Source organism: Pantherophis guttatus, chromosome 4 (assembly GCF_059756535.1).
Source record: "Pantherophis guttatus breed Tessera chromosome 4, ASM5975653v1, whole genome shotgun sequence".
Classification (NCBI taxonomy): Eukaryota; Metazoa; Chordata; class Lepidosauria; order Squamata; family Colubridae; genus Pantherophis; species Pantherophis guttatus.
Window position 1 is genome coordinate 120,322,991 of NC_142066.1, and position 14,230 is coordinate 120,337,220.

General features: G+C 36.5%; 3 protein-coding genes across 5 annotated transcripts in view; 1 reads left to right on the forward strand and 2 right to left on the reverse strand.

The window, feature by feature from the left end:
- LOC117654971 (uncharacterized) overlaps positions 1–709 on the reverse strand; it is a 35,912-nt gene extending 35,203 nt beyond the window's left edge. For 2 of the 3 annotated variants that reach the window (XR_009620919.2, XM_087892701.1), the window contains exon 1: positions 547–709. The gene's annotated coding sequence lies outside the window, so the exon portion shown is untranslated. The remainder of the gene's footprint in view (positions 1–546) is intronic. The other variant, XR_004588467.3, reaches the window with a different exon arrangement.
- Positions 710–764: 55 nt separating this feature from the next.
- On the forward strand, positions 765–8,050 carry TOMM7 (translocase of outer mitochondrial membrane 7). The gene is made up of 3 exons (XM_034401975.3): positions 765–905; positions 5,909–5,957; positions 7,845–8,050. The coding sequence occupies exons 1-3, from the start codon at positions 803–805 to the stop codon at positions 7,858–7,860; spliced, it is 168 nt and encodes a 55-aa protein (XP_034257866.1). The 5' UTR covers positions 765–802; the 3' UTR covers positions 7,861–8,050.
- Positions 8,051–9,968: 1,918 nt separating this feature from the next.
- On the reverse strand, positions 9,969–14,048 carry IL6 (interleukin 6). Its single transcript, XM_087894538.1, has 5 exons — positions 14,030–14,048; positions 13,746–13,936; positions 11,844–11,957; positions 11,272–11,406; positions 9,969–10,136 (listed from the first exon to the last, which is right to left on the reverse strand). Exons 1-5 carry the CDS (start codon positions 14,046–14,048, stop codon positions 9,969–9,971), a joined length of 627 nt encoding a protein of 208 aa, XP_087750664.1.
- Positions 14,049–14,230: the final 182 nt, after the last annotated feature.

Genomic DNA, 14,230 nt, shown 5'->3' on the forward strand with positions numbered 1-14,230 from the left:
GGTACACAGATGACTTACTCTCTGGAAAAAAATACACCAAGAGGGGTGGAGAGCACATGAGCAGAAGGGGGGGGGTTTAGGATGAAAAAATACAGGGGCAGTGCTGGGTCATAAGCTAGTTACTTATAAAGTAATAAAGGTGTGATAATTTTTTTAATAATAATAATACCCAAAAGTGGGATTTAAAAAAATCTGATAGTAATAACAAAACCCCAATTGGCCGGCTTAGAAATGTTCCGATCAACTTTCAAAAATGTGCTTAGGTTATCATAAACGTCAGCTGCACGTGTTAAATCACGCACAATCGAGGAAGGGGATCTATACACACCGAGCGTGACATCAGGAAATGCTTCGACGACACTTCCTGTAAAGAAAAAATGCGAAAACCCACTCAGGCCGTCACATGGATTGACAGTTGATACGCAGAGGGGGGGGGGAATTTCCATGGCAGCGCGCGGCTATTTATTGTCAGTTACCGTTAGAGGCGGTGTCACTAATCCCGTAAGAGTACAGAATGACCATATACCAGAAAAGGACTCTTTTTACCTATTGTAACATTCATTCCTGATTCATGACCTCAACCGGTATTACCGTCACCTTTCCTCTTCACCTTTATCAGCAAATTCTCCAGTTTTCTCCGCCTCAGGGACACTTCCTCCTCCCGACAGCCTTCAGGCCGCCTGAAAGCAAAACCCCGCCTCGAAGGCCGTCGCGCATGCGCTATAGGGCCAGCCGGGTTAAGGTTGAGCCTTTCTAACCGCCGCCATCGCGCTTCGCTTGTTTTTGAGTTGCCGCCGCCGACATGCCGAAGCTGAGCAAGGAAGCTAAGCAGCGACTGCAGCATCTCTTCAAAGGTGGTCAGCTGGCCATCCGCTGGGGCTTCATCCCTGTCGTGCTTTATTTAGGTCAGTGCGGAGGGGGAAAGTCGATCTTAAAGCGACGCCCTGCCAAAAATGACCCGCCTTCGTCTGAGCCACCTCTGTAGTCCGTGGCGGCTAAGGTGGGCCTCTGTAGTCGTTCTTGCGACACAAGGAATGGGGAGTTGAGGTCAAAAGGAACCTTTTCCCCCGATGATTGGCTGTTGTTGGTCCCTTCGAATTAAATTTGCAAGATAGGTAGTAGCCCAATCTGTTTCCTTCTAAGCAACACCCGTTGACAGAGATTTTTTAAAAGGAGAATGTCGACTTTGGGGTATGAAAGAATAGAAACTATTAAATGGTAGCAAGTCCAGTTTATTCTCTCTTTGAAATGTAATGGAAACAACCTTAAAGATCATCCAGATGATTAATAGAATTAGTCCCCAGCAAAAAAACAGTCCTGATGCTTACACTTTATAGAATGTCTCTCTGTAAAAAGAAAATAGATCAAACAATGGAAGGATTTACAGCATATCTCTGAAGTATTGATTTTCTGTTGCCATTAATTATAGTTTGAAGTAGTATCCTGCCTTAACCAAATGTGCCATCCCAAGATCCTGTTACTGTAGAATAGGTACTTGTGGAATAGATACCTTACTTGATATAGATGCAGAGAGGGTGGCCTCTTTTGTACATCTCTCCCAATTCTGCATATTTCTGGGTTGACTTGAATTATTTTATTTTTACCATATTTGTTTTACTATATATGGAATGTCTATTGATCAAAATTGAGGTGAAATATGCAACTGGTTTATTCATAAGATTTATGTCCATGTAACCATATATAAAGGGGACACGGTGGCTCAGTGGCTAAGATGCTGAACTTGTTGATCGAAAGGTTGGCAGTTCAGCGGTTCGAATCCCTAGTGTTGCATAATGGGATGAGCTCCTGTTACTTGTCCAGCTTCTGACAACCTAGCAGTTCGAAAGCACATAAAAAATACAAGTAGAAAAATAGGAACCACCTTTGGTGGGAAGGTAACAGAGTTCCATGTGCCTTTGGTGTTTAGTTATACCGGCCACATGACCACGGAGATGTCTTTGGACAGCACTGGCTCTTTGGCTTTGAAATGGAGATGAGCATTGCCCCCTAGGGTCAGGAACGACTAGTATATATGTGCGAGGGAAGCGTTTACCTACCTTTATCCATATATATGCCACATATACATAAAATAACATTTTCTACAAAGGTTTTCATCTTGTTTAAGATCAAGGCTGTTGAGAAAGATAGCACATGGAGATAATTCTTTTCATATACAGCTCTGCCCACAATCTTTCAAGGAATTGCTCATCAGTGAAATGGAATACAATTATGAAAAACAGCTAATGGATAAACTAAAGTATGTCTTGCAGATATTCTGCAAGAAAAAAAATCATACAAATGAACTTTTGCATATTTTGAAACTACACAGTAAATTCAGAGTTTGAGCTTATTTTCTGGAAAAATAACAGAGTGGCCTCTTGGATCTCAATAGAGGTCCTAATTTCTACGATTTGTTAGAATATTTTTTCACAAGCTGTGAGTGGGTTTACATAATATGCTAAGCTATATCCTGTTGTAGTTTTGTGAAACAATAGAGCATTCAATAAACTGTGGTCTAGTGTATGAATAAATCCAGCCAAACAAAATATCTGAATAAAAGCTTTGCAAAAATATGAGTGAGACAGGAGTGGAAGATGGATGACGAATGAATGATGATAAAACAATTAAGAGTTGATTTTTCTTGCTGTTGCCCATATATGAAACATAAGTGCGCATATGGAGTATACTATAATGGGAATTGTACTATCAGTTTGTATCCCCATTCACTGATTCACCTAGATTGTTGTTGTTAGTTGTGAAGTCGTGTCCAGCCCATCGCGACCCCATGGACAGCATTCCTCCAGGCCTTCCTGTCCTTTACCATCCTCTGGAGTCCATTTAAGCTCACGTCTACTACTTCAGTGACTCCATCCAGTCACCTCATTCTCTGTCATCCCCTTCCTCTTTTGCCCTCAATCTTACCCAGCATTAGGTGGCCAAAATATTTGAGTTTCATCTTCAGGATCTGGCCTTCTAAAGAGCAGTCAGGGTTGATCTCCTCTAGGACTGAATGGTTTGATCGCCTTGCAGTCTAAGGGACACAGGAGTCTTCTCCAGCACTATAGTTCAAAGGCCTCAATTCTTTGGCGCTCAGCCTTTCTTATGGTCCAATTTTCATAGCCATACATTGCAACTGGGAAAACCATAGCCTTGACTATATGCACTTTTGTTGGCAGGGTGATGTCTCTGCTTTTTAGTATAATGTCTAGATTTGTTATAGCTTTCCTCCCCAGGAGCAAGCATCTTTTAATTTCTTGGCTGCAGTCCCCATCTACGGTGATCTTGGAGCCCAGGAAAATAAAATCTGTCACTACCTCCATTTCTTTCCCATTTATTTGCCAGGAATTGAGAGGACCCGATGCCATGATCTTAGTTTTCTTAATGTTGAGTTTCAAGCCAACTTTTGCACTCTCCTTTTTGACTTGCATCAAGAGGCTTTTTAGTTCCTTTTCACTTTCTGCCTTTAGAGTGGTATCATCTGCATATCTGAGGTTGTTGAGTTACTAAAAAAATCAAAGTGTATTTGTGCAAGATGGTCTGCAAATGGTTATAGAACACTACCATTTGCTGTTCTAACTTAATATTCCTTTCAGTTCTAGCTACACTCCATTCTTGTTATGTGTGGTAGTTATGTTTTATGAAGTAAGAAATAGAGGATGAAAGTTGGAAGAAATAGAGGACTGAGAGCAGGGGTGAAATGAAAAAATGTTTGCTACCGGTTCTGTGGGTGTGGCTTGATAGGCGTGGCTTGGTGGTCATGTGATTGGGTGGGCGTGGTCAACTTGACGTCACTCACTGTTAGAGCCAGGAGCTGCACAATTTGAAGCACATTCTGCCCTTCTGAAGCCCCCAACGCTTTGAGTTTTCTTCTGCCATCCAAGCGAACATTGGAGCCTTCTCTTGCAGAAGCAGAATCCAGGCACAGAAATGGAAAAACGAGGGGGTGAATGGGGAGGAGAAGGTGTAATTAATAGAATCCAGATACAGAAATGGAAAAATGGGGGGGATGGGGAGGAGAAAATGTAATTAGCAGAATCCAGGTACAGAAATGGAAAATATTTTGGGGGGGGAATGGGGACGAGAAGGTGCAAGAAAACGTTTCCTTAGATCGTTGATGCTCCCAACAATGAGTTTGGTGGCAATCTAAGGAAACGTCTTCCAGCTCTTCAAGATCGACTTTAAGCTGACAGCAAAAGTAGGGGCGGTGGGGGGACAACAGGTGTGTGTGGGTGTGTTCTTCCCTCCGCAAGGACTTGGAGGCAGACACTGCCCCTCTGAGGAAAAGAGGAGGTGGCAAAGCCCTGGCTGTCACCTGGGAGAGGAGGACCACAGATGGACACAGACACGCCCGTCACCCACGCTGCCACTACTTTTGCTGTCGGCTTCTTGGCACTCTTAAAGTCGATCTTGAAGAGTTGGAAGACGTTTCCTGAGACGCTCCAAACAATGAGTTTGCAGCGTGGAAGGCAGGCAAGCATGGCAGGGCTGCGGAGAAGGGAGTAAGCTGCTAGCTCTCTTCCCCGCAGCCCTGCCATGCTTGCCTGCTTTCCATATGGCCTTCTGCTTGCCTGCCTTCACAAGCTGGCCACGGGAAGGCCACATGAAAGGCAGGAAAGCATGGCAGGGCTGCGGGCCATGGTCCGGTTCAGGGACGTGGCCAGCCAGCAATTTCTACTGGTACGGCAAACCAGTCACAATCTCCGCTACTGGTCTTCCCGAACTGGTCCGAACCGATAGCATTTCACCCCTGACTGAGAGTATGAATGCTGAAACAAGAAGACAGAGCATTTGCTAGTTTGACCTTAGCTGGGAACATGCACACTGGGTGAATCAGATTCTTTACCACTCTGAGCATGTCTGTAAATGACTGTGAAAGCACTGCAAATATTGCTTTGGGGGTTACAAATAATATGAGGATTGATTATGGTGTACTATTAGTAAGCAATTTTCTGAGATATCCTATAGTCTTTTTGCCCTAATAAATAAACGTTCCATTTTTAATAGGAAAACTGAAATCCTATCTATATTTAGTACTTTACATGTAAATTAAGTTTATATCTGCTTCTGTGAGATAAGTGGATAATAGTGGGAATCATTAGGGATAGAAGATTAAAGCAAAAAGCACAGTGAATGAGTATTTGATCCTAAATAATTGCATAGGTAATTGTACATTTGTATAATAAATTTATAATTCATATTTAAACAATTAGATATATTCTGAGTAGCGGTTTTACAATATACTTTAAAACTATTATGTTATTGAATTGATACAGAATTATATTTAGTTGAATTTTTATCTAAAATATTAGTTTCATTCTCATTTTCATATGAATTTTTGTTGTTAATTGTTCATGAAAAACTTTTAATACTGGCTTGAGAAAAAGATAATTTGTTTTAGCACATTGCTAGAATATTCAAAGTTTTCAAATGAGAGGATAAAGCAGACAAATTTAATATTTTAATTTTGTTGGCAGTACATGTTTTTTGCAGTCTCACTAAGCAGATAGCTTAACTTGTGAGTACTTAGGACAGCTCTTTTCTGCTTCTGCTCAACAACAAATAAAATTCTATTTATTAGCAAAAATAGAATCTGTTCATGGTAATAGATATAAGGCCAAGAAACTGACTAGATATCAGAGGTCTTTTAATATTCTTCCTTCCCATATAGATATGTATTGTTAAGCATATAATAGGAGGATTCATATAACAAGTAAGCCACAATATTTGAGTTTGGTCACTTGTTAAATGCAGTATGTGAACCTAATCTATGGAAGATGGGAAAGATACAAGATAGTAATGCATTCAATATAATATGTGGTTAATTAATTAACCAACAAATGTATTTTATATTATGTAAAGAAGGCCAATAATATTTTCATAAAGTTCACAATTTTTTTATTATAAATAGGTTTTAAGAGAGGCGCAGATCCTGGAATGCCTGAGCCAACTCTTTTGAGGTATGTGCTTATGTTTAAACTACCTCCAAAGTACTGTAGGCTGCAACATATATTACCCGTGGTTTATTTTATGAAGTTCTGTTATGTTCTGTTAGTGTAAAATTCTATAAAGTTTTATTAACTTCACATTATGTAAAATTCTGTCTTGGCACCTGCCCTTAGGAATGAGATGCCCCTGAAATCTCAGGGATTCCCATCCTAATGGCATTCTGGAGAGCATTAAAGATCTGATCTTCCTGCCAGGCTATTGTTAGGATAACTGAAGCCCCTTATCCATTATGTGATAAGTCTTTCTGTATTGTTGGCCAGATTAACCATCTTGATCATTTAGAGAATAATTTTATTTTGTCTTTTTAGTGGCTGTTCTTATATTAAAGCTACTCAGAGCCAATTTGGAATCAGTAACATCTACATTGGATAAATAAAATAAAAATAAATAAACTTAAAACTCTATACTCCTAGCAGACATAAAACAAATAATCTGCAAACTATTAGTTAACTTCACTGGTAAAAACTATGCTGATTAAAAATTACTGATTTTAAAGAAAATAATTTGTGATTATTAATCCTATGTTATGATTTATTTTAAATGCTAGATTATAGAATTTCAGAAAAAGTATTTGATAACACTACTTCTATACTTATGATAGAAAGCATTACATTGTAAAGCTACTAATGTGAGTTGCATTTTCACCAGTACATAAAAGAATATTCACCTTTGGAATTATAAAAGTTATCCAAAGTCATTAAAACTTTTTATCAATTTTTATTATTATAAAAACAATTTGCAATTTAGTATGGCTTATGGTCTAATTAATGTTTAAAGCTACTGTAATTAAGTCACATTTTATTTATTTATCTATTTAAAATAAATTTTCACATGCTAGTCTATTCGGTTTTATATTTCGTCATATGCCTATATTTTAAATATGCTGCATATAATCTGTTAAATTTGAAATGACTGTTTCTATAGAACATTAATCTTACCTCAAATTTAAATGATTTAACAGAAATGTAGTTTTTTTCTCTTTAAATTATCAATGACCAAATTGAGTCCTTAATTCAGAAAATGCTTCATTTAAATTAATACTAACATGCTCATAATTGATTTCTTTTTAGATCTTAGAATAATTTGTGTAAATTGAGTTATTTTTAAATTGTGTACAGAAGTATGACATCAGCATGTTTAAAGTATATTTGGCTTTCACTTTAAAAAATAATGGTTATCATAAATTTTTTCTTGTTTAATTATGTCCAATTATTCGAGACTGCCAAGACAAACCTCTGCAGTTTTCTTGTTGAAGTTCTTCAGAAGTGGTTCCTAGAGTTGAGAGAAAGTGACTTCCTTTCAGAAACTTATACAATAGGTCATCATTCATCCAGTCAATTAAAATGTAGATCAGTAAAAAAAAAAGTTTAAAAGGTGCAGTTAAAAACAAGGCATTTTTAAATAAACAAACAGCTGAGAGGAAAACATGGAAGACCCAACCCTCCAATCGCTTCTACCTTGAATTGTGATCTTCAAAATCTCTCTTCTTGAAGATCATCTAAGGGTTGTATTGGGTCATTCCTAATTGCTCCCATTCAAATCTGGGGTGTGAGCAGCCAAATAGCCAGCTTTGGCGGCATAATCAAGTGTTTGTCGGCAGAAAAAAAGAGATTGCCTGCTACTTAGTACACAATCTTGGGGAAGTCTATGCTCACTGTCAAGAGTAATAAAGGTTTGATAATGTATATTCCCACCATTTTGAAACAAAATCAATTCTGTGGAAGTTACTTAGAAATCATATTATGCTTCAGTAATTAAGTTGCTGGACGTGGTATTTACATATTGTAGCTGTTTCAATCTCAACTGACCAAATTTATTCTTTTTTTCCCTTCTCCTAGTCTACTTTGGGGTTGAAGGAATTAATCAATGTATTTTGAGAATATGCTTTTGAAGATGGATACATTCCGGAGACTAGAAGGACACTTATGCAATGTTACTGTCCAACTGTTTATCTGATAACATGTAAATGACATTTTTGTCAGTGTAATGTATTTATCACACTTTGTTATTTTTATTGGAATAAATATTTAGATTTTAAAAATTATATTGAGGCAATCTAGTGTTTTTTTTACAGAATATAGCATGCTGTGTCTCTTTTATCTGTGTTTCAAGATGGATAGGTTTATTTATTTAATCAACTATTACATTCGCTGATGAATTTGATTGAGTCTTGCCTTAATTAGAATCTGAAGTGTTAATTTTTTTCTTAACATGAATTGAGCAAGATCTTATTTTTAATACCTGAGGGAAAATAATGCAATATATTATACTTTACATCTGTGCTTCCAAAACTTTAGTAAATTACCCCAAATTGGATAAAAGTGTTTTTTCTTTAGGTAATACAGAAACCAATTACCTAATCATAACAGGGACATTTAAATTGACTTAAAGTATTTTACCTATATTAAAAAGAAATTTCTGATGAGCTTTACTGGGTAATAAAGTTTGGGAAGCGCTACTTTAAACTAATATATTTTGATTTTGGTAATGTTAACAAGTTCACTGAACTCATTTGAGAACTCTAACAGAATCCTTGGCAAAATTATTAACTGTTTAAAAGGTCAAAAGAAAAAATTGATTTTCTGGAATGTTGGAAGATATGGCATAAGTCTAAAAAATTAAATAGCAAGAAAAGCTATTTTTTTCTGATCTTTCTGTCTGTGTAGCATTAGTGCAGGCCAAGCCTGAACAATTTAATGGAGAGGGCCACCCTGATAAATTAAAAATAATGGCAGGTCACAAAGAAATATCTAGCGCGATGATCTCTACATTTGGTGCCTAGTGAGGATGCAGTAACCAGTATTGGAGTTGACAGCAGACAAGAAGCCCAAAGTCCAGAAACTTTCTACATGGCTAAAGTTTCTTACAGACTATACAAAATTGGATAGGATAGCTGTTATTCAAGAGATAGAAATATTTGTAGTGAATGTGAAGAGCTGGTAGAAATTGGCTAAAAATAACAAAATCTTAAGCCAGATAAGTGGATGGTAGTTGGTTTATGAGCCAGAAATGTGGCTGCAAGAAAGGGTAATTTTATTCTGCATTAATAGAAATATAATTATTGGTTGCAAGAAATAATTATTCCACTTTATTTTGTATTGGACAGAATAGTCTTATGTTCAGTACTGAGCACTACATCCTGAGGCAGATTTAGTCTTGGAACATGTTCCGTGAATGGTAATGGAGCAGGGGACTAGAAATTAAAATCTATGAAAAAAGATTATGAGAAAGGATGGTAGGATGACGGGATATAATAGCAGTCTTTAAATATTTGAAAGGATGTCATATAGGAAAAGATCAGGACTAGTTTTTTCCCTTCTAAAATACAGTATATGGGATAATGGATTTAAATTATAGGAAGGTAGATTCTGATAGAATGTTATAAGACAAAAAAATGCAATTTCAAAGTGGAAACAATTATCAAGACAGATAATTTGTTGCTATCAATCAATTCTGTTGTTCTATGAAAACTGAAATATCTATTTAAATAGTTCCAGGGTGGTTGAATGAAAACAGGAACGGCAAAAAACTATTTATCCTAGATTGTTGGTAACTACAAGGTTTCCCTTTGAATGTCATTTGTGGATGACAATGTTGAATAAAGGACTTAATATTTAGAATTTCAAGGTAGAAATGGTATAAATCTACAATGTACAGTAGTTGCAGTGCATGGATATGAAGTTTGCTTCCATTATAAACTCGCAGGATTTTTTTCTTTAAAAAAATACTTTAATATATTAAATTTTCATAACAATATAATTATACATTATTTAGTAAAGTTAAATTAAGTTGAAGTAAAATTATTAAAATATGTAATAAATATATTAAATACCATAAATATCAATATTATAAATAAGTATATATCTAAAAAATAAATTCTCTCAGGAGAACAAACATGACATCTGTTTCAGATGTGGATATTCGATATGCCGAATTGAAAGCATTCAGGCATTACAGTTAACTCATAGAAGGCGAATAACTCTTGAAGTGGTCTCCATAAATAAAGTAAAATCTTGAAGAATAAAGTGCTTGATCACTATCATATTCCAAGCTCTCTGTTCTCTTAACTTTGCAGCAAGAGTTTTCTGAGTGTCAGGAGATGGCATGCTCACAGTCTCAGGATTGTTCATCTGTTAAAGGGAGGGAAGAAACAAAAGATTTCTTTTTCAGCCTGACTAGGTGGCTCAGTGGTTAAGACACTGAGCTTGTCAAATCAGAAAGGTTGGCAGTTCGGCAGTTCGAGTTCCTAGTATAGGTCTCCTGTCTGAACAGGGGGCTGGACTAGATGACCTCCAAGGTCCCTTCCAACTCCATTACTGTTACTGTTTTTGTGTGGGCAAGAATGTTTTACACATTTAATCTATATATTACACTTGTTACAGGCAAGAAATTTCATTTTGGTTTTTGGTAATTGTATTTTATCTACATTTATGTTAATTGAGATATACTCACTATATTCTTTAGTAAAAAAAGAAAAAAAACCAATTAATGCCACAATGCCATTAGGACACCAAGCTAGAAAGGGGAGATTGTGAGTTCAAGTCCTGCTTTAGCTATGAAAACCAGCTGGATGACTTTGTGCCAGTCATTTTCAGCCCAACTCACGTCACAGGGTGTTATGGGGAAAATAGGAAGAGCAAGGTTGAGTATGTTCACTGGCTCGTCTTATTTGTAAAAATAATAAAGGTGGGATACAAATAAATAATAATAAATTAATCTGTATTGTAACCAATGTAGCAGTTATGCCCATTGTCATGATTAGGCCAGCATTCCTATGGCAGCCATTTTGAGAGTGGTAAAAATCTACAATCCAAATTTGCCCATTAGAGATTTAGTTAATTATTACAGCAACCATACAAAGCAGAAATTACCAATGGATTTAATAAATCATTAATTAAAAATATCCATAACTTTCTATAGTCTGATAACATGCATGTTGATCAAAGTGATATATATTTTTCCAGAATTTAATATTTGTATATTAGACAATAACATTTCCATTCCAGGCATTAAGAATGAACTGAAGAAATGTGGCCCTGCTGGTTGTGCCAGACATTTTTTAGTTTCAATATCCTAACATCACCAGTTGAGGTGAGACACAGATGCACCATTTATGATTGCTAAGGAGATCCTGTATACTTATTGATGCCATCAGAACGTTGAGGATTGAATTTCAATAAATCACTTTAATAAATCAATAAAAATACAGCTATTACTATTATATACCAGAACAAGTATGTAAGGTCAAATGTAAATATTGCTTACCATTGACTTCAAGGTTTCTGCCAGATTCTGTGCGCCTATTGATACAGAAACACTTCTTTGTGTAGTTTCTTCTATATATTCCAAGAATGTTCTGAATGCATAGAGGCCACTTGAAAGTTTTCTTAGACAACTTTCCTAAATGAATGAAAACAAAAGTTATTGTTTTCAAAAGATCATTAAATATTGTATAGTACATTCAATTATATCTAAATGTAATTAACTACATATTAAATGAATAAATAATAATATCTCCAAGCTGAGGAGAGGAAGAAATTAGGTCTTGGAGAAACAGATCCATAGGCATCCTCTTAAACTGTGAATAGATAAGGTTGCTGTGGATTCCCAGGATTCAAAGCCCTCTCTCTCCCACAAACATGGATCTGTAACAGTTGGTGTATCAACTTTCATATATAATTTATTTTTGTTACTTTCATGTCTCTGTTATTCTGGTTGCTGGATGAGACAGTTGTTTGAAGTATTTATGAGAGGTTTGCTCTGCTTCCGTACAAAATGTTTAAAAAGATATTACAAAAAGCATAAACTTTTCCAGTGTATATTGATATTCTACTTGCCTTTTGGAATCCAGGCTGGTAGCATCCATCTTCTTTAATTATCTTTGGAAGGTTGAGATTATTTTGTGCCATAATTTCCATTGTACCTTTACATGCATTTTGCTCCTTGCACAGCTGGTAAAACATAAAGATATAATTGATTGCAGGTGATCCACTATAGTTTTATATGACTTTCTGACTCTATCAGTCTATATTAATCTCAAATAAAACTGTTTTGGAACAATAATTCCTAGAATCCCCAGCCATGGTAACTAGGAAATGTAACAATGGTAAACCTTGCCCATCTGGAGGTCTGATGGTAGTGCATCTAGTAAAGTAACATGTAACATTACATTTCGCAATGTTTAGCAGCAGGCAGAAATCTGGAAATTCTACCTACCTTACTTTCCAGCAGTAAGGTTTAAAATTTGAAATGGTTTGCCATTTGCTAATGGTTGTGCTAAATTTTAAACCTCACATAACTGATTATTTAAAAGTTTACTTTCTCCATTTTTCTTGTAAGAAAAAAGATGGTCTTTAGACCATGCAAATATGTTCTGCAATGGGGGGGAAAAAACCCTTAGAGATTATGTGCTGTTGCAAATAAATAGCCAGCACTGATTGTGGGAAGAGATGAAAAACCCAATCACCACATCACCTATTTTGAATTTAAAATTGATTGCTCTATATCCTTATTGAAAATGCTTCTGTTATTTTGCCCATACTACAAATGTTAAGAGCTTGAAAAACTAATGGTATATTCAGAAAACATTAAGCTATTTCTTGTAGACCTGGAACAACTGTTTTGTGCTCAGAATGAGGCATTTCTGGCTGGAATAATTCCAGATTAGAGAAAAGAGTACAAATCCTCATCTACACAATGATAGTTTGCATCACAAATATGTGTATAGGCTATATTGTTCACAAATTGTAATTTGACATTCAGTAGGAATGTTATATCTATAGCAGTGTGATGGGTATCTTCCTTTTCACAAATATATGGAAATAATTTCAGCTGATTGGAACTATTCTAGTATACAGTCAACTGTTCAAAATATATTTTCTCTGAGCCACTGAAATCCTGACTGAAAAAGACTAAAGCAGTCTATAAGGAATTTGCTTAATTCACAAGCAAATACTACCCAAATAAAGAATGGGTAGTAATTTGGAAGTGCTATGAAAAACAATCATGCCTTTAAAAATGAAAGTGAAAACATACACACTTGACAAGTGAACAATGCAGAAGGTAACTTCCTCTTGAATTCCTCTCCCATAAAATTCCCAGAATTGTCTTTGCTTACTTGAATGTTAAAACTAATGTTTATTCAATTTTATTTTTAATTAGGAAAAAAAGGTTACAACCCTTTCTTTATATGGGCAAACTGGACAATCTTGTAATGACTGCACTGCTGTATATCTAACAATCCAGCAAATGAAAAAGTGCATAATTTTTGCTTTCAGAAAGGACTGTTTGTTTTGTGCAGCTAAAATAGCAAAGGATTTTGAATCACTTGAAAAACTAACCAAACTTGTTTATATTATTATCCACTGGCTCAGATTCATACATCTGAGGAAGTAATCCATGAAATCTGTCCTGAAATGCTGTCCTAGGTAATTCTTTGACAGCTTCTTTGACAAAGATCAGACTCTAATTGGCAAGCCACACGAGTACAAACCCCATCCCGCGCACCAGCAAGCTTCATACCTCAAGGCTCGAAGTCATCTAAGCACGGGAATCAAAACGACTCCCGGCCCTTCCAACAAAAGGTGTAACCAGACACCCGCTCCAAGAAACGGAGCATCCTCCTAAGTCGAGGCAGACCTTCCCTTGTTAAAAGTCACAAGAGCTCAGATCAGAAGAAGGGCCACGCTCCTTTTTCGAAGACCAACTTTTAGACTTCCTTACTGTGCCCTCGAACTCACCTCTTGATTCCACGTCGCCGCAGTACCTTGTAGCCAAAGAGCCAACTCTGTCGGAACGTTCAGCTGGACCCCGGCTGCCGAAGTTCTGGAGGAGGGATCCTCGCCAAATTCCTCTTCTCCGGAGGAATCTCCGATAGGGAAAGCGTGGGCTCCAAAGAGCAGCAGGAGAGCAGCAGCAGCCCAGGAACAGCCTGATGAAAGAGACAGAAAAGAGGAAATGCAGTGAGCAGGTCTTTTTCGGCCAAGTTATAGACGCTCCCTTGTCCAATTTGTTTTAAACTTACATCCCGATAGTGCAAGCATAGTCTTCTTTAAAATTTAGATCTTTTTTCTTTTTCTTTTTGAAATATGCAAGAAGTTTTGTAGTCTGCGTGGCTGAAGGGCTGAATGAGTGGTGCCACATTTCGAACCTACTGTATTTATTGAAAGGCTCTGGGAAAATCCATTATTAGTTAACGTAGAGAATTTTTTTTTTAGTTTTTTTT

Excerpts from the sequence above, each read along its gene's own strand:
- IL6 (XM_087894538.1), bottom strand. Across the intron at positions 11,958-13,745 it reads CGGCGACGTGGAATCAAGAG|CTGTGCAAGGAGCAAAATGC; the intron begins GTGAGTTCGAGG and ends ATGTTTTACCAG. Across the intron at positions 10,137-11,271 it reads CAGAAACCTTGAAGTCAATG|ATGAACAATCCTGAGACTGT; the intron begins GTAAGCAATATT and ends TCCCTTTAACAG.
- TOMM7 (XM_034401975.3), top strand. The coding sequence starts at position 803 with ATGCCGAAGCTGAGCAAGGAAGCTAAGCAGCGACTGCAGCATCTCTTC. Across the intron at positions 906-5,908 it reads CCCTGTCGTGCTTTATTTAG|GTTTTAAGAGAGGCGCAGAT; the intron begins GTCAGTGCGGAG and ends TATTATAAATAG.